This window comes from Colias eurytheme, chromosome 14 (genome assembly GCF_061535395.1).
Source record: "Colias eurytheme isolate Ceu_HAF_F1 chromosome 14, ilColEury1 Martin Lab GWU primary, whole genome shotgun sequence".
Taxonomy (NCBI): domain Eukaryota; kingdom Metazoa; phylum Arthropoda; class Insecta; order Lepidoptera; family Pieridae; genus Colias; species Colias eurytheme.
Window position 1 is genome coordinate 3,063,474 of NC_142993.1, and position 25,220 is coordinate 3,088,693.

Here is a 25,220-nt window from a genome sequence, read left to right on the forward strand (position 1 = left end):
TGAGGTGTCTTTTTGACGTGACAACGTCTTATAATTAGATAAAGAACGCACGAAAAAACATGACTCATGCGGCGTTACCTTGCTCTGAGTCATCTGAGGCGTTCCATGTAAGGCTTGAAGTGCGAGCGAGAGTGCGGAACGAGCGACAAAGAAGCATAATCGGACGTTGTCACGTTCAACTATCGTCAGTAAACCGACTTTACAGACAACCATTATTTTTTTTTTTCAATTTTCTGACCCTCCCTCCCCATCTGGTGAGATTTTATTGAACCCACTCTCCCACCCCCCACGCCCTATCTCACGTGAGGTTTTATAAAATGTGGGTTTTTTTATGTAAACGCGTTGCGATTGTTATTGTGAAAAGAAAAAAAATTGCTTCGTGTTTCTATTTAGGACTAGATAAGACTAGTTATCAATATTGCAGAGAGATAATATGTTAAGTCTAAGTTCAGTTTGCATGAAATGAACCAAAATAATATATTTTTTTGTTTCAATCAGAAAAAAGAATGCGTGATATTTACCGAGATCCCGCTACCCCCCAACGTAAGGTTAGATGAGATTTGACTCGACCCCTCCCCCCCTCCTTAAACCACTCACGTTATTTATGGACGCCCCCTAATACATCCCATAGTATTTAGATGCTTAAGTTTTATGCAACACAACATTCCGAACCAATTTTATATGAACATAGATAATACTATACTAATAGTATAAAGGTGACTATTATAGAAGCATTGATAATAAATAAAACAACATTGCTTCATATAACTGATACAATAAAAATGCAAGTCTAGTGCACAATAATATAATAACATGAATGTGCAATAAAACAACATTTATCTTTGATTAACTTTATTTCTAAAACAACATAATTTAACAACTATTCAGACACTGCTCTAATGTGCTATATATCTGACTGTAGCAGCGTATACATAATATGTTTATACTAAATACCTACTACATTATAATTTTTTTCTTATTCCAACATCATCAGTCAACCACAGATCTGTTCCAACATACTACTCTCTATTAAATTTACTGCTTTTCTGGGTTTTGCTGCTTAATCCTGTAGTCTGATAAAGCGGCCTTAATAGCGTCTTCGGCAAGCACTGAAAAAAAATTAACCATGTTCTTTATGGTTGTAAAATAATTGACCCACATTTTATTTGATAACTAGCTGTTCCCCGTGGTTTCACCCGCATAGCTCTGCTCCTGTTGGTCTTAGCGTGATGATATATAGCCTTCCTCGATAAATGGACTATCTAACACCGAAAGAATTTTTCAAATCGCACCAGTAGTTCCCAAGATTAGCGCGTTCAAAAAAACAAACAATCTCTTCAGCTTTATAATATGTATTAGTATAGATTTTGTCAAATGATCATAACCTATTATTTAATTTTTAATAACTCAGGCGCCGCAATCACAGACACAATAGAAAATCTATTGTGTCGTGGCCCGATCGGGCCGTTCGGGGCTCAATGGGTTAATCAATATTTTATTGTTTCAGTTTAGTAGATATGTTTTAAATACTACCTAGCAAAATCTAATTTCAATACTGCAATAAACCTACAAAATAGACATGCATAGTGACGTGAGTGATTAAGTTGCATCATTTGCAATAATATGAGGTAAGTAGAACACAACACATGATGTCTATGTATGTATATGAAATGGGTACAATTATTACTATTAAAATGTAATACTTTTAACAATAACAATGCCTTTTTTATAAATACCTACGTTTAAAACTTACTTGAACAATGTAGTTTGACTGGCGGTAAAGACAACTCCTTAGCAATATCAGTGTTCTTCAACTTCAAAGCCTCATCAACTGTTTTCCCCTTAACCCATTCAGTGGCCAACGAGCTGGATGCGATAGCTGAACCGCAGCCAAACGTCTTGAATTTTGCATCGATAATCTTTCCATTGTCATCCACTTTGATCTGCAGTTTCATAACATCACCGCAAGCAGGAGCACCAACTAATCCTGTTCCTACATTCTTGTCTTTCTTATCCATCGATCCCACGTTTCGAGGATTTTCGTAGTGATCAATAACCTATAAGCAATGAAAAAATATTACAACACCTGAAATCTAAGTGAAAAATCAATAAACCTTGACATTGGTCATGAAAAATACTTACATTTGCATGGTATGACGCAGTTTGTATTATATTTATGCCGCGATTTCTTAAACACAGGCAACGGCACAAATTTGGAAGCAAATAAGCCATTTTAAAAGAATTGTCTCGAAATAATGATAAAGGAGCGGTGTGGACAACAATTATAATATTAAATATCTGCTCTCCAACTTGTATTCTATTAAATTTTTTGATCGAGAAGTGATTAGTGAAGTCAGAAGTGTGAACAAGAAACAGAATTTACTTGATGCTGTCACCGGTCACGAGCTGTCACCAGTCAAAAAACTGTCAGGTGTCAGATAAAGAGAATACAAATCCCTAAGAGCGTTTTCACATTATCCGATCCGATATCGGATATCGGACGCCGATAGCCGATATCCGATATCGGATACAATTTGCCCTTTCACATTGTCCGATAAAATCGTTCCGATATCATCATGAGCGTTGCCAGAAAATTTTAGAGAAAACTAAACTAAATTGCCAGTTGATAAAAAAAGGTAACTATAATTAAAAAAAAATCAAATGTTATAAATCATAGTTGTACATGTACATTAAAAATAACTACGATAAAGAAAAACAACTTCAAAAAAGAAAAGTAAAATGTAAAAAAAGATTTGATATCACAAATTACTGCATATTATTTAGATGTGCTATTTACTAAATAGTTTTGATATCGGTCATTTGTATAACTTAATATACTTATGTTAACACATTATTAATTAAATAAATTTATATCAATACCTACTACAACCTAGTATTATTTAATAGTTTTAGTAATACCATGGACGAATATAATTTATATTTGTCTATGGTAATACATATTAGTAAATACCTTTCAAAATCTATTAAATGTATTTTTAGCAAGACGTACCTAGTCATTTAGTCATTTTTTCACTACATACATTTATAAAAGTTCATGTAGTACCTATGATAAATTTATTAAGTGATACAATCTTTGTTCACATTTTCTTTTCTTTTTCTTATTACACTGTAATATCCTAAAATAATATTGTCACTCGTTCAAATATATTTGTAATATGATTGTTGTAATTTCCTGTAAGTAAAGATACATAAATTATTTTACTGTCATAAACAATTATTTTAGAATTAAGAGTTTTCAAACTTTGTATTCTTTGTTGTAAATTCAAAATAAAAATAAAATCGGTGTTTAATCTCCTCCTTTTTTTGAAGTCGGTTAAAAACAAAGCACTCAATGACAACAATACAATAAACAGCACAACCAACATCCGAGTAGGAGGAGAAGCGAGGCAGAATGAGATAAAATAAAGATGATAGACACTAATGTTTTCGAAGATAGATATTTGAATATAAGAATGCAATATATTTTTGTTTACTTCAGTTCAGCCAATTGTCATATATTTTAATACGGCAAATAAAAATACCTGCCGTATAAATCGTATTTTAAATGCATATAAATACTTAAATGTGTGTTTTCTTAATAAAAAAAGGTTTCTTTTAATAGAAAGCGTTTTAGGTTAAAAGCAAAGAATTTTTTTAAAGATTGAGCGCCCTATAAGACTGAAAATACACAAACTAGTGCTTTTTTGCTGTTGGTATACTGCCTTTTCGAAAATTGAGTTGGCAACACTGAACATTATCGTCCGATAGCCACTGGGAATATCGGTGTCGGCTCCGATATCCGATATCGGACCGGACAATGTGAAAGACAGGCACATATTTCATACATTTTACTTCCCTCCGATATCGGATATCGGCTATCGGCTTCCGATATCCGATATCGGATCGGATAATGTGAAAACGCTCTGATATATGGTACGGGAGCTACCTATTAACGTTTTAAAAAAAACTATTAAAGTCATTTTAGTATAGTTGGGTTTTTGATATACTGTTTCTTTTGCTATTTCGGTTAGAGTCCGCCAAGAAGCTTATATTTAATACACTGGAGATTGCACTATGACTATTAACATTCAACGTCATATTTTTCTTGTTAAGATTTCGATCCATTTATGCGTTCTTATGAATCATATTATATCAAATTAAAACTTTTTTTTTTCTATTTTCTTTCGGTTACTACTTTCTAAGTCACTAGCCTTTAACTAATTTACAGAATCAGTGTCAGAAAGTATGTCACGTAAGTACATACTTTCTGACACTGATCATTACGCAAAAATCGTGTATATTTTCTAGAACTTTTTTCTTCACAAGAAAACGAAGCATAATCAAAAAGAGACAAAGTTATTCTATTTTTTTTTGTTTGGTGTTTCTAGATGTCTCGAGCGAGAAGGGCTGCTATATCTTAACGCGGCCGCGTGGGTGAACAGAAGGTTCACCCTGGTATGGTAGTGACATGCGCAAGGGCGACCTCCTTGACGGGGATCACGAACCTCGGCTTGGGCTGTCGCTTGAGTGGAGGAGACCGGAAGAGCCAGACTCGGTCGGGCGCTGTCGGTTGCCGGTTTTTTTTCAAGGGCAGCAGCCAGCAACTCAGTTCAGTAGTCAAGCAGATTTTACCTTTTTTAGGGATAAAACAGGACTGATAGTGTTACAGCTGTATGGACAAAACAAACAAATAGAAGTGTAAAGTGGGCGTGGCCCGCATGTCACTCGTATGGGGAACTCCACTTACTTACTGTCAGTTATTGAACACTATTGGACACTACTCGCACTACACACCTGCACTCGCACTAATCACATGTCAAACATTTTCTACATAATATTTAATTTATTATTATTATTATGACGTGTTGTTCGGTATTAGAGTGCAAAAATGAAAGTAGAAGAATTAATATGAGTAATGAAGGCATTTCATACCATCGATAACTCTTATTTTTATTTATTTTACATATTTATGAGATAACTGCACTTGTCTTAATTTGTCAAAAATTCATTAAATATATCTAGTCAAAATGAACCTTAATCCATTAGGAATACTTACTATAGTCCTTTTCACCTATGATGATTCCTGTGACACTTCATCGTGTTCCGAATTACGTATTTCATGTTTTCAATTTTAGTGCATAATAATAAATAATAATAAATAAAAACACTTTATTGTACACACAGGTTGACAGAAGGACAATAAAAATCAGCACAAGAGGTTAAGGTACAGTAGGCGGTCTTATCGCTCATGAGCGATTTCTACCAGACAACCAAAAAGCAAAGGAGAGCTGGGAAGTAGGAGAGTAGGCGCGGTACAATAGTGAAAGTTACAGTAAGACGTAACATGTACAAATATTCCACAAAGATAAAATAAAATTGTAAAAATACTTAAAAAACGGAAAAATATTAGGATACTAAACTAAACATAAATATAATACACATATATGGTAAATAGATAAGTATATATACATATAATTAATATACAATATATATATATATATATATATATATACATATAAATATACAATATATATACAATACATATAGAGGCATATACACATATACTTACACATTATATAATGTTATATACTGACCAAAACCAAATTAAATTGAGAAGATAGAAAAACTTTGCTTTGCTTGCTTGATTAGTGAGAGTTCTTAATTTTCCTGTCGCATGGAACTGTAATGTTTCTTGAGACTGGCTTTAAAAATTGGTAGGCTTGGAGCTCTTCTTACCGAATCTGGTAGGGCATTCCAGAGGGAAATGGCGGAAATGGTGAAAGAGGAATGGAAGAATTTGGAATGATGGGGTGGAAATGATAGCGCGAGATTGTTTGAGGATCGTAAGGAGAGAGTGTGGTTAGAGGAAAGGTATGAAAAATTTTGCTTAAGATAAGGAGGGGTTTTGGGATCAAACAGAATAGAGTATAGGAAGTGAAGGATATGAGTATTCCGGCGAAGACGAATTGGTAGCCACTTGAGCCTAGCTCGAAATTCGGATACATGATCATACTTACGTAAACCGTATATGAATCTGATGCAGAGGTTTTGTAGGCGTTCAAGGGAGTTTAGCTGACACTCGTTGAGATCGGGATAACATACGTCTGCGTAATCTAGGATAGGAAACAGGAGGGACTGTGCAAGCGCAATTTTGGTAGGAATCGGTAGGATGTTACGTAGTCGCCTAAGAGATGCTGCGACACCAAACATTTTTTTCCGCACCGATTGGATCTGCGTCGTCCAGGACAATGTTTGGTCTAAGTGGAGGCCTAGGTTTTTTACAGTACTAGAATAGGGAATGGGTGTGGCGTCAATTTCGATACAAGGGAGTACTGACCAGTCAACTTTAGCAATTAATTTTGAACTGCCTATAATATTTTAATTTATGGCGGCATTATTACCAAAAATATAAAAATGAAACATCTTAAGCTAATAAAACAAAAACAGTATTGTTTAGTTTAATATAATGAAAAATAAAATAAAATAACACAAAAAATAATACCTACGCAATTCGTGTACATGACATGGAACGTTGAAAAATTATAGGGTTGGAAAATCATATAATCGGCGCCCATCTTGTGATCGTTTGTCAATCGCGTCAATCGTCTGTACGAGTCCGTCAGCCTTGTATACAAGTTGCATTTTTATATTGATACTTTACGTGGTATTCTGTTATTGTTACTAATTGTTATTATTGACTTTTTGTTGCTGTTGTTTGCTAAGTTTCCTTAGTTAATTGTTGGCGAAATGCCGAAATAAATAATTTTGGTCCTTTATTCAAATCGATTTCATTTCCATATAAAATATTTTCGATTAGATTTCCGCCCGCGTTTGCAAAGGAAAACCCGCATAGTTCCCGTTCCCGTGGGATTTCCGGGATAAAAACTATCCTATGTGTTAATCCAAGTTACCCTCTATATATGTGTGCTAAATTTCATTGTAATCGGTTCAGTAGTTTTTACGTGAAAGAGTAACAAACATCCATACATCCATACATCCTTACATCTATCCATACATCCATATTAGAATATTAGATGGATTATCGGACACAATTCATACGATTTCAGTAAAGGCAATCTCTACACGTGTCAACAATCGATATGTCACAGAAATCATCTTAGGCGCGGGTCAAACACAAGCGGCGCGGGCGCGGGCGTGCCATAAGCGCACCTCTTGAATCTGTTTTGCACCACGTCCTTCTTATACATTTTGTATGAAAGAATTTTGGACAGGCGTCGAGACGGCACGCCACGGTTGTGCCAAGGTTGCGCCGCCTTTCCAAAATTATTTCATACAAAATGCCAATAGCGCACCCGATGCACGCCGGCAGCGCGCCCGCGGCGCGCCAGCGGCGCGCTCCCGGCGCGCCCGCGGCGTGCCGCGCCGCTTGTATATTATGTCCCGCGCCTTAGGTGAAAAGAACTATAAAATAGATTGAAGAGCAAACAAGATTTTCGTTTTAGTAATGTGGTTGTGGAGCATTAGGATAGTATCGATACTTTAGAAAAGCCAAACAAATAAATATTAAATTTTTTTTTTTTTTTGGCTCTATTTTGTACAATTTATTTGTAGGTTTCCCAAAGATCCTAATTTTAAAGAGAAATGGATAAATGCAACGGGACGAGTAAATTGGATGCCAACAAAATTCAGTACTATATGCTCAGTACATTTTTTAAATGAGGATTTTTTAATCTCTAACAAAGGCAACCGATATATTAAACCTACAGCAGTTCCGAGATTGAAGATAATGCATTATGATGTAGGTGCAAACATGTTTACATACTATAATAGACTTTCTTGCCGGTTCTTCTCCGTAGATACTGCTTTCCGAATCGGTGGTTAATGTTAAAATAAGTATGTAATGACGTTTCAAAAGTGCTTCTAGAAGAAGTCTAATTGAAAAAATAAATGTTTGAGTTTAGTATACGCTTATTTTTTGTATACTAACACTAAATACAGTTTATACAAAATACAAAGAATTATATTTGATTAGGTATTGATTTTATTTTAGCCACTAAATATCGCATGTGCCACATCTTCAAAACTGGAAACCAATATAGTGAGCACTGACTTAACTAACTGTGACCAAAAAAAGGAGAATTTCCACAGATTTGGAGGGAACTACCGAAGCAACCATTCGGGTAAGTTAATCTGTGTTGCTTGTGGGTAAAATCATGAAGGTAAATTAAGCCTTTATTTAATTCGCAATCTGCATTATATGTAATTAACAAATTTGAGATGTGCGTACGTATCGTATCAATCTTGTCAACAATTTATTGATAAGCTTTTGATAAGTTATGAGAAGATTATTAGAAGAAGTGTTATAATAATCTCTCAAACTGTCAAGATCGGGCATGTGTAATTTGTCCGTATGTGCAGTTCCTGGTAATCGTGGTAATAAGGATCTGATTATTGATGGAGTTAGCGGAGTGCCGCTGGATTGTCTAGATAGTTTTCATGTCAAAATGACGATATTATTGCATTAAATTTTTATTTGTCTTACAGAAACCCGAAAACCTGGCACAGCAGTTTTATAATAACTCTGGTGGTACAAATAATTCTTCGCATATAAAAAATAAAATGCAACGTCACTTGCTCTTTTGCCATGAAAAAATTCTTAAACAAGGCTTGAAAATAAAACGGTTGCAAGCGCAAAATTGGAGGCTCAAAAAGAAAATCAATCGTCTCGATGAACTGTTACTGCAGCAAGAACAAAATCAGCTATGACGAAAGAGAATTTCGAATTTGGATTGTCTTAAAAATACCAATATCGAGCTAACTTTTAAATATAATAATATATTTCCACTACTTTTGTGTTTATAATCGGTACCTAGATATCTGACATTTAAGTCTCAATTACAACTAGATTCTGCTGATCGACACATTCATCATAAGTTATCAACCTCATTATATACATTTAATACATTAATCTCTCTCTAAAATTTTGGCTTCATTTGTTTTTTTCTTTTTTTTACGGGTTCAGAAATTGATTGGTATTCGGTAGTAATGTTTTAAAGTGTAAGAACGGAGGAATTTATAAAAAAAGAGCGTGTGTGCCGAGCACACGATTCAGAAGTGGAACTTCTTTGACAAGATTCAAAGATACCAAAATCGTCGCCTTACTCCATGACGTGACGGTATTGCCATGACGCGATCTTGGAATTTTACACGCGCCAAAAGAAGTAATTTCACTTCGAAAATGTTCTACAGCACTCCGCAGTTTTGCTCTAATGTTACATTATTATTCGTTTAGGGCGTATGATTACGTCCGCAAAACATTTTAAACAAGCCTACCACACACCCGAACGTGTCTGTTTTTACTGTTCTGTGGGTAAAATATACTTAAGTGGCAATACTTTTAGCTCATGCGCCATGCGGTCATGTTTACCACTCAGAGCAATAAACCTTTATAATTGTCCATATTAAACAAAAAGATGAATCGCTAAAATATGTGTTGGTAAGAGCAAAACTCAAGAGTAAAGCGTCTTATTCACGGTCAATCCCCGACGTACGTCGGCTCAAGGCCGCGGTGCTGGATGTATCCTACTGACGATCGTGCGCGCATCAAGCATGGCTAGGGTTGCCAACTTTTATTTGAAGAAATAGAGTATATCTGATTTTAAAGGAGGTAAATAAAGAGTAAATAAATATTTTTAAAAATGTATTTTTTTGTACTTTTTGCAGTAACTAAGAATTTTTCATTATTTTTAAATGAATTATATGAATCCAAACATTTCAAATCTAAATTTATAAATTTCAAGAGCTCATTTTTAATTAATTTTTAATGAAGCTCGGTTTCTCTCTTCCCGCCACTTCACATTCATGACTGAAAAGACTCTTTCAGTAAATGCTAAAGTGGCGGGAACAGAGAGTATATAGCTAATCATTTTTTTTTAAACAAACAAATTCGTCAAGATATTTTTTTTAAATAAATTGCCATTTTTCTGCAGTGGACTTTTGCATAAAATCTGTGTTATTCAACAATTCGCCTTGGAGTTCTTTTAAAATAATAACTTCTGAATATAAACTGTCCATGTGTACAAGGTTGATCCAAAAGTAATGATAATTGGCAATTGGCATTTCCTGTGTACATAAAAATCAAAAATAACCGTTTCTGGCTTGCTCATGTACTCACTAAGTTATCACAAAAAATCATATCAATAGGCCACCTTTCCAAGTATTTACATTAATTTCTGTTGGCAACACTAATCTGCTGTACGTCCGCGCTATTCACTGTCCATCTGCACGACGTTGGCGGTGGTGGGGGTGCTTGCTGGATGAAAAGTTGGTCGTGCACATCCAGCAAGATAATAATAATAATTATTGACGTACGTCAACGCTATTCACTGTCGTTTTGCGTCGTGCATCGTGTATGACCTTGGCGGGACGTACGTCAAGATGGACCGTAAATAAGACGCTTAACTGAACGGATATCGTTATTTCCTTTTTATAATATTCCTTGAAGTACGAAGATCGTTCTTGGGAGTTGGGGAGAGAAAACGTAAAAATGTACCACCGGCGAATCCTGGGCAGACGGCTAGTTGTCCATAGTTTTCTCTGTCTAGGGCAGCATGAAAGCAATTAATGTTCAGATGTTATAAATCTCATTTTACTAAGTATATTGTATAAGTAACTAGATTTCCGCCCGCGGCTTCGCCTGCGTTTTCAAAGGAAAACCCGCATAGTTCCCGTTCCCGTGGGATTTCCGGGATAAAATCTATCCTATGTGTTATTCTGATGTATAAGCTATATTGTGGTAAAGTTTCATTCAAATCCATTCAGTAGTTTTTACGTGAAAGAGAAACAAACAACCATACAAACTTTCGCCTTTATAATATATTATATAAGATATTAGATCTGTAAATAAATACAAGTTACATTTTTTTTTCAACAATAATACTATAATGTGACTATATTGTATTAGTTTCATTTTATTTCTCAACACAGCGATGAACCAAGGATGAAAGAGGATGAACCATAAATTTAATAATCGGTAATCGGCGGCCATCCCTATTTGACAGTTGCTTGTAAATAATATTTTTATTTCTAGAAACATGACAATCGCATTCGCAAATGGTATTAGAACTTTTTCGAAACTAGTTGTGCCTGCCGTATCTAATCTTTATTGTTTTGCTCGAGTACAAATTAGTACAGTGTGAGTACAATAAATTTATATATAATATGATCGTATTTTGTAATAATTATTTCATATTATGCAATAACTGGCCGGCAGCTAAGCTAGCCGCCTCGATGACATTATTTAAAAAATAAAGCAATGACGTACTACCGCCGTCCGCCAGTTTAAAATTTGATTATTAACATTTAACACTTGTTGCGATATATTAATTAATATTATAATATTTTTTTTTACTATTTTACAGCTACATGATTTAAATAATATTTACTTGTTTATTCTAATAATATCTCTTTTACAGAAAAATGGCTGACAACAATCCCGATTATAAAGCGGCCTCAAGTATTCATGAATTCACAGTTAAAAACATAAAGGGTGAAGATGTTAAGTTGGATGTTTACAAAGGACATGTTTGTCTCATTGTAAATGTCGCATCTCAATGTGGGCTCACAGCTAATAACTACAAGCAAATGAATGAGTTATATGAACAGTATGCTGAGAGCAAAGGTGAATTTTGAAATATGTTTTCGACTATTATCTATATTATGATACCAAAGAACTACATATGAATCAATAATGTTTATACTATCTGATAAAAATATTGGCGTTTATTATTGATTAGCAATTCTTTTTAGTTTATTATTGTCAGTGTTATCATTCACTTTCATGATAATAATATCACCTCATACTTTTTATAAACAGTATTTCAAGGATAGTTGGTTATAATAAAACGTTAAATATTGCAAAACCATGATTGTCATCTCAATATTATGCAATTTTATTGCTTGATTTGGTTTAAATTGTGAACAAATTTTATTAATTAATAATCATTTTTTTAATACTCTCTGTTGCAATTATTTTCAGGGCTAAGGATTTTAGCATTCCCTTGCAATCAGTTTGCGGGTCAAGAGCCCGGTAACCCAGAAGAAATTGTTTGTTTTGCATCCGAGAGGAAGGTCAAGTTTGATATGTTTGAAAAAATTGATGTCAACGGTGACTCAGCACATCCACTATGGAAATTCTTGAAGGTGGTATGATCGTTCTATTTTTAGTACCTAATCAATAGTGCTTGATAAAAAATTCATAGATGAAATCACCCTTTGTGAAATATTGATTCTGATTGACCTTCAAAGGTGCTTAATGCTTATCATGTGAAGGTCAAACAATATGTAGGTGAAAATATTTCTAATGAATTGAATATTATTTGTACTTATATTATTTATTAAAAAATTATATTGACAAATAATACTTTATTTTTAGCACAAGCAAGGTGGCACATTGGGGAGTTTCATAAAATGGAATTTCACAAAATTCATTGTGGACAAAGATGGTGTTCCTGTTGAGAGACATGGACCAAATACTGATCCATTGAGTTTGGTAAAATCTCTTGAGAAGTACTGGTAAATCTTAAGACAAAATGGCAGCTGTTGAAGAACATCACCAATTAATATACACTATTGGTTTTATTTATGCATTTTAGCACTTTATTGTTTAAGATTGATGTTGCTTTTATAAGTTTTATTGATTGTTTTACAAATAAATCTATACCTATCTTGGATATATAAATTTTATTTACATCATAATTATCATAAGTGCAGTGAACTACATTTAATTTTACCAAAATCAACTCCTGTATTTTTTGAGACGGTAAAAAAATTTATTGGGGTTAGTGGTTTATTAAAGGCAGCTTTATACAAATCTGTCTTTTTTTTCATACAAAAATATTATTAAGTTGATGAAAGTTGGTACCCAAAGTCGTGCCAAATTCGAACGCGCTCCTAAGGCGCTCCTTATCTTACAAACACCTGAAGTTCGAGTATAAGAAATGTTTTATTGTAAACTTATTGGGAAAGATAGATTTTGTTATGTGTAAATCGGTTCCAATAAGATAAAAAATTATACTTGTATGTAATGCTTCTAGCTAGATGATTTTATCTTTCATATAAAATTAACAATAAGTACTTAATTTATTATAAGTTCAATTCACATTTTGATAATTATTGAATTATAATAATTTTGAATTGGTGAAAATTTCCTTGTGTAATTCTGGCCTCTCATTACATAGTGTAAGACTATGTGTGAGACAAAGTTGCTTCCTCTATGCTTGTATTATCTTTAAAACTACGCAACGCATTTTGATGCATTTTTTTTCTAATAGAGTTATTTTCGAGGAAGGGTTTAGTATATCATTGGATTTTAATTTAATAAAGTCGCGGGCGGGTCGCTAATAGGTCTATAATATATTGTAAGTAATATTTGTTCTAAATATTCACAAAACAAATCTTTTTTTATAACACCTTTACATACATTTTTTTTATGATTTATTAAAACCTAAAAAAAACAATAATCGTTTTAACCGATAAATCAGTTTTACGATTCGAAAGCCATTATTTGTTCATGACAACAGGATATGATGTAATCAGCGCTTACATAATGTTCTCTCCTTCTAACTCTGACGGTTAGAAAAGGAGATCATATATAATTTCCGGAACGTTACGTGATAGCGCCAACAATTTTTAACCAATCATAGCACATTTTTTTAAATTATTCTAGCGTCGTTGACGCTTATTGCAGCGTTGCTTGTTGATGTTGTGTCGGTTTGTTTAGATTCTTAAATATTATTTTATCACATATTCAGAAGTGCATTTTAAACATTGTGTGGTTATTTTATTAAAAAGTGAGTTCACTTAGTGTTTGGGTCAATTTTAATCACTGAAAATGAAAATAAACGAATTACGCATATTTTCGTCGCGTGTGGTTATGTGATAATTTTAGAAATTAAAATTGAAAAGTCGTAAAACAAGTTAAAAGTTATTTATTTCGATATGTCTACTAGAAGTGGTCGTGTTAGATCTAGTATAGCCGACTCGAGTCCATCACGAACTCGAAAAGTTGCATCGCCGTCGCGATCTCCCGCCAGAAATCGAAAAAGTTCCGCGGAGCGAAATGCCGTTCGCCAGTCGCCTTCAAGGAAATCTCCAAGTCGAAAACCAGCATCTAAATATCCTGCTCGTAAATCACCTTCACGTACAGTTAAAGATAAGGATACAACGGAGGAATCCGTTCCTAAATCACCAGCTAAACGGCCAGCAATAAGTTCTAATGTCAAAGTTAGTTTGGAAGACTTTTCATCTAAATTTGAAATATATCGAAGCACCAGATCTAAACGCACTGAATACTCAATTAAAGATGTTTCTAGTAAAACTCAATTAATTGAACAAGAAATTAATGGGACTGATAGCATCGACTCTACTAGTGATTATGGTCTAAGATATAGGAGGTCTGTGGAAAATATTGTGCCACGACGCTCTAGTAGATTGAGGGATTTTGTTGAAAACATACCAGATATTAGACGAAGCTTGAGTAAGTCTGTCAGTAAGTCGATAAGCAAGTCCATCAGTAAATCAATCGATACGTATTCGGATGATGAAATTTCTGAGCTAGCACCCATAAGGGAGAAATCATCATCAGTTACAAGGAAATTATCAACCCCAGTACCAAGCAATGTATTGTTGATACAATTCAGCAATAAGTTTGAGTTTGGTGGGAAATTTGGTTCTGTACTATTCTTATTAGTGCTACCAGTAGCAGCATTAGCAATATTGTTAGCTTGCTCAAAATCTTGCTCGCACAATGTTTTTTATGGATTGTCTCAAGACAAATCGGTGTCAACTTGGTTTAGTGCACAGTCATTAGCGGTTGTAGTCAGCCAATATTTTCTGCAAGCTTTTATTTTAGTACTACCAATATTGGGGACAAAGCAAATAGATGACACTGGCAAAAGATACTGTTTCAATGCATTATTCTCAAGTATTGTTACCATAAATGTATTATTTTTGTTGGACTACTACAAAATCATTGGTGGATACACTATTCTAGATTCATACTTACAGTTGGGTACTATATCTTATTGTATAGCTGTTTTATTATCAGTACTGTTATTCATCAAAAGCTGGAAAATAGACGAGAATAGTTTAAACCCATATGGCAAGACTGGTTTTGCATTGTATGACTTTTTTATGGGTAGAGAAATTCATCCACAAGTACAGAGATTTAACATAAAACTATGGTCATATAGAGTCTGCAATATCAGCACTGTAAGTATTTATTGATCATTATTAAATTATAATGTATTTTGTTAATAAATATATTCAATTTGATAATACTTAATCATATGTAAATTAAATGTCCTGATAAAAATTATTTACTTAATCATCACTATATAGAAAATATTTTTGTTTCATATTTAACCATGTTTTCTTTTCAGCTTGTTTTATTGCTGCTTCTGTTCACACATAGTTTCTACATTGACGAAAAGGATCTGGAAAATATATCTCTCAATAACTACAAAGAATTAATAGCAAAAATTCATTGGAAGCCTACTGTATTATTATTTACAATGATGCAGATAGTGTACACTCTTAATTTTATTGTAAAGGAATACAGAGTTATATATACATTCTATTGGCAATATGAAGGTTTGGGTTACATGCAATTAGTGGGGAGTGCATTATACCCATTTTATTTTACTACAATATCTAAATATGTAGTGGATTCTGAGATGGCTCTTCGAACAAACACTTTAATAGCAACATCTATTATATTCTTGTTGGGCTTCATAGTTATGCTTATCAGTAACAATATAAAGTATGAGTTCAGGAAAAACCCCCTGCAGCCGAGTATGGCACGTAAGTAAAATTCTCATTTTCCTGCCTGTTGTAAATTTGTTTACTGTTGATTTTAGATTTTTAAGACAATTTTTACCTTAAAATTTGTATTTATTATTCACCATATTTTCAATATTTTTATCATTTCCATAATTTCAATTTTTAAGAAGATTTTGTTAGGTACATTGACAATTTTTAGTCATTATATTAACGCCATCTGTTGAAATATTGCACATTACTTTTATAAACCAGAAAAGTGCTTTTATTAAAAAATTACGGAATATGTAATTAGCAAAAAAAATGTTGTGTGGTTTTATGAAACCACGGTAAAAGTGAAACTGTTCGAACGGTTCCGAACACTGCTTTGTGTAGCGCATGTCGCGTGTATCGCGGCTGCCGAGTAGGTATACCTACTCGGCAGCCGACCGTCACGCGACATGCGCTACACAGACCAAAAAGTTTGAGACGATGTAATAAAAGTTTCACTTTAATAATTTCTAACCACCAATATTATTTTCAGATGTGGACTCCATGCCGACGTTCCACGGTAAGAAATTGCTTGTGTCCAACTTATGGGGTATCGTCCGTCATCCGAATTACACGGGCGACATTTTGATACATATCGCTCTAGCTTTGCCGGGTATTTTGTCTTCGCGAGTAATAGCTTCGTTGCCGGCTTTGTTCACGATTCTAGTGTTATTGCATCGAGCGTGGAGAGATCATGGCAGGTGTAGAAGGCGTTATGGCGCCGCGTGGCAGAGATATTGCAAGCGAGTGCCTTCCGTTGTTCTTCCGAAGATTTTGTGACTGTAGTACAGTTAATTTTATAGAGGTTGTGCTTGTGACAATATTTTGGGTTCAGAATACAGTTGTATCTGGCAAACCGTAAACATTTTAGGTATAGGTAATTTTAAATTAACTATAGCAAAGGTTTGCATCGTAAAAAATGTTACGGAATCTCGTATCACAGTAGAACTACCGACGTTTCTCAATTTAATAGGTATTAATAATATAGGTAGTGTATAGTTGATCAAAAATACAAATATGGCACATATTGGCACAAATACATAAATAGATTTTACTTGTTGATATGACTCATGTTTTAAGCTATTTTTATGTTGAAAATTAATAAGGCATGGGTACATAACATATCTCAGGCATATTTCAATGGAATAAATATTTTTTATATTATTCATATGCCTAATTAAGATTTTAGATTATAATTTCCTTATTATTAATAACTAGCACAAATAATGAAGTATTTTCATTTTAGAAGTGTAGGTTTATTTCATTGAATGACATAATATTTTAGATAATAGATTTTACATTATATTGTATAATAGTTTTAAATGGTTTTAGTAATTAGATAAATATATCTACCTATACATTTTTGTTTTTGTGGATCTCAGTTAAAGACATTGAGATTTTATTTAAATACATTGTTGTATAAAATTAGTCGTAAGTTTTGCCATAACAAACCACCGTAGAATAAATATATACAAGTAGCTCTCTAGATGGAGGGGTAGAAATATTATATTAAAGCACTGTAGTTTACTTTAGGTTTATTAAATTAGGTAAATTTATTACTTATAGACAATCTGTGTCTAGCGCTCAATGTAGTTGATGACTATAAAAATATATAGATGATGATAAGATTTGGTAGGTAATATGCAATACTTTACTAAATATACTATATGGCCTAGGTGGCAAGTAGGAGGAAAATAAAGTGTCGACTTAAGATTTAGCATAAAGACTTTATTGCTCAAAATTAAGAAAAAGTACAAGAAAAGAACATTGTGTAAATTGATTTTTTATAAGAGGATTTATGGTTTAGCTTTTTAATGTAAAAGTATTACGAGTGCCTCAAATTAAAATGTAAGATATCGCTTATGAAGCGTGATTTGTCTCATCAAGTATTAAAATGAATTCTTTGAAAAAATAAATGTAGTTAACTTTAACTCGCCCGTGTTTTTAATATGAAATCATAATTAATAATGGAAATTAATAATCTGCAACCTTCATGTACTACCACTTTCAGATACTTATACCACAGTATCACAATATTATAGATATTGCAATACTGTGCTTAAACCACAGACTAATCTTATACATACCTATAAATATTGTTATTGCTTTAACTTAACAGTTCAAAATAGATGCCAAAGCCACGTTAGTGAAATGAAGTTAATTCTGTTTGGTGGTTATGAATACTTCTTTATAAATCTTAGTTAAATGGATCTTTATTAAAGCCACGGTCTTTGACCTATTTGCAGCGTCTTTATTAATTTTATTATAGGTACTATAATATAATATAATTATGTAAAATTATACTGTGTGGAATATTAAAGTTTTATATGAAAAAAAATTGCATTTTATTTTTGGCCCAGTAATCACTTGCTTTTGTGGAAAATAAAACAACAGAATTAAATATTTTTGTTTAATTTTATACAAAATACACATACAATTTGTAAATAAACAATTCAGTATTTTCAAATATCTAATTAAGTACATGTATTTTCTAATATACATTCATATCGACACAAACATTTTGAAAATCTATTATTTCCTCGTTTCCCTCTCGCCTCGTCGAGATTGTGCGCGTAACTTATGTAATTTACAATAATAATAGGTACACATTTCGTTAACATTGGATGTTATTCTACACACTTTACTTTTGCGTCCATGTGAAATTGTTCACATTTACATTACATCATTTAACTACCCCTATGTACACAAAGCTGAATTATGTTGTAACTTGTATACTTACTTGTATGTCATTGTCATACAGTATTACACGTTTTTGACGAACCACGATAATGCGGCAGGCGCTTGTACAATCCTAACCATTATTGAAGTGAAACTTCTTTATCGGGATTGGAAAAAAAATTAGTGTAACATTTTTTTCGTTACGCGTGACATTTTTCCGTTACGCGCCATCTTTTTCTTATCCCTACCACGCGTGATTCGACGTATTTCTGTAAAATTGCATATAGTAAATTATTTTTTAAAAAAATAAGGTCTTAAAGAAGTTTCACTTCTTACGTATGTACACTAGTACACGCATACATTTTTTTCCATTCTATGTAGGTACCTATTTCACATCACTATTTCATAATATGAAACGATCAATTGGTTATGTAGGTAGGTATGTTTTTTTTTTCATGTTGTCTTTAAATTACCGGATTTTTAAGAAAATCCCCGCTTCAAATAAAACTTGTGTGAGTATCTACTTCCACAAGGATGTACCTACATCCTTTGATTCCAAGAATAAGATACAAAATTATCTTAATTATTTGAATTGCGCACAATCTGAGTTAATATTGGTAATTAATATTGGCAGGTAGTTATTAATAATGTTATGAATGTTACTATGTTAAGAATTATTTTGTTCTACTAGTTAGGGCAGGGCCTCGTTCTAAAGATAACACTGCAAAAACAAGCATACAATCGTCTGCATATGATTTTATTTTTAAACGTAAGCGCTGAGCGCATTAATTATTATTTTGTATTCTGGAGAAAACGGAGAGCGGTACTATAGGTACCTAATAACTAGGTATCTGTTAAATAAAATATATGAGATAGGTATTCACACGTAAGCATAAGATAGATTTTTTATATCAATAAACCTTCTCATTTTTATTATTTTTACATGTTTAAATTTACTTAACATTTTCATAAACTTAATATGTATTATAACTACACGTTCGATCAGCTGTTGCCAATGATATTATAAATATTAAAAATAGTAAATAGGTACATTAACATATTATCTACTCGTAAAGATAAAGTAGACATAGGGAAAGACGTAGTATGTAGACATTAACTGATATGTTATTTATTTCTAAACCGTTTATATAAAACTTTCGTGTAGAATAAATAGAATGATGATAATTATTTAGACAACAGCCACTACTCTAAACTTACAACAAATACCCGTTAGAAGGCAAATAATATGAGTAATTTTCGATTTCATGGAGTTCAGTATTTATTTTCTATTGCATAAAATAAAATTATTCACAAATCGATTCAAATATCAAACAAATAACCATCAAATAACTTGAGTTTTCTATATAACATTTATACAGGCACAACAACTGTTTCCAGACAATGCGTTCGAGCCTTAGTTCGAGCACGTACTTACGGAAAATTAAATATTTATACAGCAACATATTACATATATTAAGTATGTACTTATTTTTGGCACTAGAATTATTACCCATATAAGTAACAAAATAATAATTACACAATTAGTTAAACTATACAATTATATGTACCTATAGGAAATTTAAATGTATGTATTTAGTCATTTGTAGTATTATTCACATATTAGGTACCATTTAGGTACCTAATATTTAAGTCCTTCTGCTTATGGGATAGTTTACGTTTATCATAAGACATTGCACTTTAAACTATTCAAAACCTACTTACATAGCAATCCCATTTCAATGCGACTACGGCCTTCAGACTTCACTACATTATTCTTCCTCCGGTGGCGGGTGGACCAAAGCAGGCTTCACTTAAGGAAGACTTTTTGAGATCTTATCTATTTAAGCTCGACCATCAGTTTGTATATCGAATCGGTTCAAATAAGTAATGTCAATGCAAATTCTGCTTTGGTTGGTACTTAAGTAGGTATTTAAAAAAATATTGTATATAGGAAGCTCAGATCATTATTTTAATGGTCTGAGATAGAAAGGTAGGTTTTACATTTGGGACAAATTAAAAACAAATTTTTCACAATACCTAATAAAAAATGAAAATACAATTGTGAATTAAAGTAGGTAGGTATGCATTTTATCGTATTGTAAAGGAGAGTAGGTAGTTAGGTTATTCATTTTGAAACATTCCACATCTACTTGCCCAGATCTTCCTTCAATAAGATTATTATTAATAATGTTTATTCTTTCTAGTTATTTGGTTCCATTTAACATTCACTATGAAAATATACATTTATTTCTAGTCTCGTCTATTTACATTGAATATTTACATTGGAAACTCTCTTAGAAAATATTTTTATTGCATGACACGCATTTATAATTAATAATTAGGTAGGTAAGCATTAGGTAAGTAAGTACATAAACAATGAAATATTTAAAAATTACATCAAGTGCTTTTTATAAAAGGAGGACTCCTGGAGAGCGCAGTTGGCATGTAATTTTATTCATGGCGACAATAATTTATTTTTAGAAAACGCAATGTGAAATCTCGTGCAATTTTTTACATTGTCTATCAGAATAGCTGTAGTCTTAGAGCTGTAGTTATGAAATTAAGTATAAACTTATAAAAAATACCATTTCGAATGAATTGTAGAGCTTTGCAGATAGAATCAATAATTACCTATTAATTTCAATATTAACCTTTTGACCGCCAGAGCAAAAACGCATCGCCGTGCCCTCCACGCCAAGCCACAAATTCAATGAGATAACCTTGAAAATAGTAGGGAGTCCAAAATGTTATCGATAAACATAATAATTCACGTCTGAATATTTGAATAAACAGCTTATAACACAAAAATAATATTTATTTAACCTCATCTCCTACTGTAAAAACTTAAGACCACATTTATAGCAACTATCAACAAAAAAAATCAACCTTTTGAGATACAAAAATACATATAAAATTGCAGCAAGTTACAGCACTATTCTCTATCAGTTACGCCCCATTGGCATGTATACATGCCAATGGCGCGGGCAACCATCCTTTTTTTTATAATCTCTCGCTTCTGATTAGGGATGTGTAGCTGTATATTATTATAACTTATCGAGTTTATTTATTAAGTTTATATGAACTATAGGTATTATTGTGGAGTGTTTATTTGTAAATATCAAAACAACTATTACCTTTAAATAAAAGGAATTGCATTAAAACTACATATTTATTTTCCAATCATTTAGTTTAATACTTGAGTTATTACAAATACTAATTATATGTAGGTACCTATTTAGGTCAATTACCATATTTTGATATGACATAGCGACAATTTGTATCATAAGAATATTCTAATAAAGGCACTGATTAGACTTATTAGGTAATAAATTTTGAAAACTTCTAACACTTCTTCACTTGCCATTTTTGCGATTATAATATTGGTAGATACCTACTCGATAAAATATTTTTACAACTTTCCGCACTTAACAACACGGCACGCGCTTACGACGTCACCAGTCCGACATCTATTCATGTCAATGGCGCAGAAGGGATTGCATATCGATACTGTGCTAGGGATGCGCATGATTGGCGAAAAGGAAAATATTGAAATCAACAATATCCACAATATAGACAATATGGTATTATACCAAAGAATGTAGTATTTACCTTTTTTCTCAGTGACTAAGCTTATATATTTTTTTTGTAGTTATTACAAAAATTAAGCGAATTAGAGTAATTTCGCTGAAATTTTAATGAAGTTACTTGAATATTACACTACATCACTAGTAGGCACGTATACATGTCATTGGCGCGAGAGAACATGCTTTTTTAGCCATTAATTAAGTTATTTTTTGTCATCAAATATTTGAATAACTACTTGGCAATTTTGTTTACTGTGTACAATTATGTAATAACTGGGGATTCAGTTCATAAACTGTATAAATAAACCACGTAAAAGTAAAGGTTTAATATGTTTATTTTGTATTTATCTATGATCTGTTTCTTGGCATGTATAGGTGTCGTTGGCGCACAGGGCACGATTGCGCATGACATCTATAGATGTCATTGGCGTTCAAAAGGTTAATAATTATCAATCATGAATATCTTGTTTGCCTTAATTTATGGAAACGTAATAAATAAACTCTGCAAAGAAAAAAAACTTGTAAGTACCGTTGATACTTTGAAATTAGTATCAAAGACGTTATTGTCGCCGTGACTGAGGTGCGGTAGCCCGGTAGGGTATATTTTTTACTTTATGTATATAATACATATATGTATGTATGTATATAATATATTGGCAGTGTCCTGTTTACCCAAGATTAAAACTGCAACTAATTTTAGGCCTAAATTTAAACGAACAAAGCATAAAGTAACGCGGTACATAGTAAGTATAGCAAATATTATGGTGATATCAACTAAAATCTAAAGGTATTGATTAAATAGTAAAATTTTTATTATACTGCAAATTTTCAGTCACGCATTTCAAAGGTTAAACTTATGACAATACAATGTTTTTACGGTTATCCTTAAAATAATATTAATCCTATAATTTCTATAAAAAATGGCCGGAATAATTCAAAAGAAGTTCTTAGAAGGAAGATTTAACTAGACTGAAATTGAAAAATACTAGCGTGTGTATCTAATAAAGTCCTATAGAGAAATTATCTTTTGCCATAGAGAAAAAAAAAAATAAGTAAAATCATTTCGGTATCGATTATCGGCCTATTATAGCTATTAGGTATTAAATTAATCTATTAAGCTAATAGCTATGCTCTTAATTTTGCTCAAATGAAATGAAAATATGAAATACCTGAGAAGATACTCTAGGATAGGACAAATTGTGCGTGTGAGAGGCATCATATTGAGTAGGAATTTCATAGAGCAGAAATATAGATACCTACACCAACTTTATAAGCTCTAAATAGAAAATTTTGACGACATGATATTATTGTTTATTTCTTACACATAGATAAATTAAATACTTAATAAATTTCATTTGTCTAGAGTACGAGAACAATATTAATTCTTACGATAAAAGATTTATTGTTAAAATAAGTATATCTACGTGTTGATATACAAAAATATTGTTTTTATAACGATTAGATTAGTTTCGATACCATTAGGAATGTTAAAACATTAATTTACCCACTAGGCATTCCATTAGCAATGTTAGTTATGAAATTATTGTATTAAAAATGCTATGGAAATTACCAGACATTATACATGTAGATAAAGATAATTACATAATTTAAAACGGAATCAGCTATCGAGAACATCGAATCGTATAATTTATCTATTAACCAAGTGTCTCGTTAGATTAATAGTTCATTATCTTATGAATTTACGTTCTAAATCAGCGATTTTAGTTCATGATCCACATTATTAGAATTACTTACTACTTATGACCTGATGTCCATAATTTTATTACATAAAACTGTAGTACCTAATCACACTCAATATCGTGAACTTCTTTTATACCTTTTCAAGATTATAATTTTTTTTGTAATATAAATAAATACTTAACTAACTAGATTCACAATATATACATAAACTCGTCTATCGCGGTCAAGTTTTTTTTATCAAACATCTTTCAGTACGTAAAACAAATTAGTAACTACTTAGGTAGTTAATATTATTTTATAGAACCTTCACAAAAACTAGTGAAAATCATGGATTTTTTCAGCATGCGCACATATCTTTAATGCTTAAACATATTTTTAATAAAGGGATATTGTTATTTAAATATTTCTTTTTATTGAAGAAATAATTTTTAAATCATAATTTTAGGTACACATGTTAGGTCTAACAGGCGCGACGTCGAGGTCGCCGGACTGCAGGGCGTCAGAAATTGCTGTCAAATACGCCCATTGAGCGAATTATATCTTCATCACGCAGGCAGCAATCCAGAAATTCGTCTAGGGTCAGGACACCATCACGGTTCAAGTCCATTTTCTGGAAAATATAAATTAAATATAAGCAGCAGTGTTATCAGAAGTTAATTAATGATTTTTCTTCTTGACGTAAATTATGACCTACCTACATAATATTACGGTGTATTGTGAATGAATCCTTACTGTTATTGCCTGTTATTGCTATTACCACAGACTATTAACAATATACTACGCTATTACCTAGTATATTATTATTAGTCTGTGCTATTACTGATAAATAATATACACTTTCTCACTATAATAATGTCATTATATAGTGAGAAAGTGTACTTGTCTGTATGGTTTTTAGTTTGTCCTTTTTTACATCGCAATGATGCTATTTTATGATATGATTTTTGGTGATTAATGGAGACAAAGCGAGACTTTAGGTCGCATTAGTAGGTACTCTAACGCGACCTAGTATAGTCTCCTGTCTCCCCTCTGTCTCCAATATATTCTATTCTATGGTAGGGTTCTTTTCGCACCGCAGTCTAGTATTTTATTAATTATCTGTGTATCTGTGTAGTAAAGAATTTAATTCCCATGCTAAGATCCATTAGGCTGCGCATTTGAGATTTGAATCACTCCGAATTTTTCAATTTTATAAATAACGATAGATGGCGCTATACGCATTTAAAATGTGACATGAATGCAATCACGCAATGCATGAATGATATGAATTATGAACCAATTTATCTGCGCATGTTATAAAATCACTACTGCTCGAACGGTTAACGAATACATCGAGAGGAAACCGACATGTCGAAGAATCAAAAGTTCGATGATAGGTATGTGACATCCTGTACCCTCATATGAGGCCCGTGTGCCAGCAGAGGGAAC

General features: G+C 32.4%; 4 protein-coding genes and 1 long non-coding RNA gene across 6 annotated transcripts in view; 3 read left to right on the forward strand and 2 right to left on the reverse strand.

The window, feature by feature from the left end:
- Positions 1 to 835: 835 nt before the first annotated feature.
- IscU (Iron-sulfur cluster assembly enzyme) lies at positions 836 to 2,361 on the reverse strand. The gene is made up of 3 exons (XM_090109393.1): positions 2,143 to 2,361; positions 1,754 to 2,057; positions 836 to 1,109 (listed from the first exon to the last, which is right to left on the reverse strand). The coding sequence occupies exons 1-3, from the start codon at positions 2,230 to 2,232 to the stop codon at positions 1,036 to 1,038; spliced, it is 468 nt and encodes a 155-aa protein (XP_089965519.1). The 5' UTR covers positions 2,233 to 2,361; the 3' UTR covers positions 836 to 1,035.
- A 5,154-nt stretch (positions 2,362 to 7,515) lies between these two features.
- LOC149902754 (uncharacterized) lies at positions 7,516 to 8,808 on the forward strand. Its single transcript, XR_016457450.1, has 3 exons — positions 7,516 to 7,759; positions 8,012 to 8,141; positions 8,506 to 8,808. It is a non-coding gene; the product is annotated as an uncharacterized LOC149902754 (long non-coding RNA).
- A 2,187-nt stretch (positions 8,809 to 10,995) lies between these two features.
- LOC149902755 (uncharacterized) lies at positions 10,996 to 12,692 on the forward strand. 2 transcript variants are annotated; one of them, XM_090109326.1, is made up of 4 exons: positions 10,996 to 11,155; positions 11,436 to 11,641; positions 11,999 to 12,165; positions 12,395 to 12,692. In XM_090109326.1, exons 1-4 carry the CDS (start codon positions 11,055 to 11,057, stop codon positions 12,536 to 12,538), a joined length of 618 nt encoding a protein of 205 aa, XP_089965452.1. In that variant the 5' UTR covers positions 10,996 to 11,054; the 3' UTR covers positions 12,539 to 12,692. The 2 variants fall into 2 exon arrangements, with proteins under 2 accessions (XP_089965452.1, XP_089965453.1); XM_090109327.1 differs by having other exon boundaries at positions 11,999 to 12,162.
- A 977-nt stretch (positions 12,693 to 13,669) lies between these two features.
- Positions 13,670 to 18,160, forward strand: LBR (lamin B receptor). The gene is made up of 3 exons (XM_090109359.1): positions 13,670 to 15,231; positions 15,402 to 15,822; positions 16,322 to 18,160. The coding sequence occupies exons 1-3, from the start codon at positions 13,960 to 13,962 to the stop codon at positions 16,606 to 16,608; spliced, it is 1,980 nt and encodes a 659-aa protein (XP_089965485.1). The 5' UTR covers positions 13,670 to 13,959; the 3' UTR covers positions 16,609 to 18,160.
- A 6,082-nt stretch (positions 18,161 to 24,242) lies between these two features.
- The window catches only part of LOC149902757 (Kv channel-interacting protein 4), a 106,911-nt gene continuing 105,933 nt past the window's right edge, over positions 24,243 to 25,220 (reverse strand). The window contains exon 5 of the mRNA XM_090109690.1: positions 24,243 to 24,402. Within this exon, the coding sequence (XP_089965816.1) occupies positions 24,292 to 24,402 (111 nt within the window). The 3' untranslated portion in view covers positions 24,243 to 24,291. The remainder of the gene's footprint in view (positions 24,403 to 25,220) is intronic.

Excerpts from the sequence above, each read along its gene's own strand:
- LBR (XM_090109359.1), top strand. The coding sequence starts at position 13,960 with ATGTCTACTAGAAGTGGTCGTGTTAGATCTAGTATAGCCGACTCGAGT. Across the intron at positions 15,232-15,401 it reads GAGTCTGCAATATCAGCACT|CTTGTTTTATTGCTGCTTCT; the intron begins GTAAGTATTTAT and ends TTTTCTTTTCAG. Across the intron at positions 15,823-16,321 it reads CCTGCAGCCGAGTATGGCAC|ATGTGGACTCCATGCCGACG; the intron begins GTAAGTAAAATT and ends TATTATTTTCAG.
- IscU (XM_090109393.1), bottom strand. The coding sequence starts at position 2,232 with ATGGCTTATTTGCTTCCAAATTTGTGCCGTTGCCTGTGTTTAAGAAAT. Across the intron at positions 2,058-2,142 it reads CTGCGTCATACCATGCAAAT|GTTATTGATCACTACGAAAA; the intron begins GTAAGTATTTTT and ends CATTGCTTATAG. Across the intron at positions 1,110-1,753 it reads AGTCAAACTACATTGTTCAA|TGCTTGCCGAAGACGCTATT; the intron begins GTAAGTTTTAAA and ends ATTTTTTTTCAG.
- LOC149902755 (XM_090109326.1), top strand. The coding sequence starts at position 11,055 with ATGACAATCGCATTCGCAAATGGTATTAGAACTTTTTCGAAACTAGTT. Across the intron at positions 11,156-11,435 it reads CGAGTACAAATTAGTACAGT|AAAAATGGCTGACAACAATC; the intron begins GTGAGTACAATA and ends TCTCTTTTACAG. Across the intron at positions 12,166-12,394 it reads TATGGAAATTCTTGAAGGTG|CACAAGCAAGGTGGCACATT; the intron begins GTATGATCGTTC and ends CTTTATTTTTAG.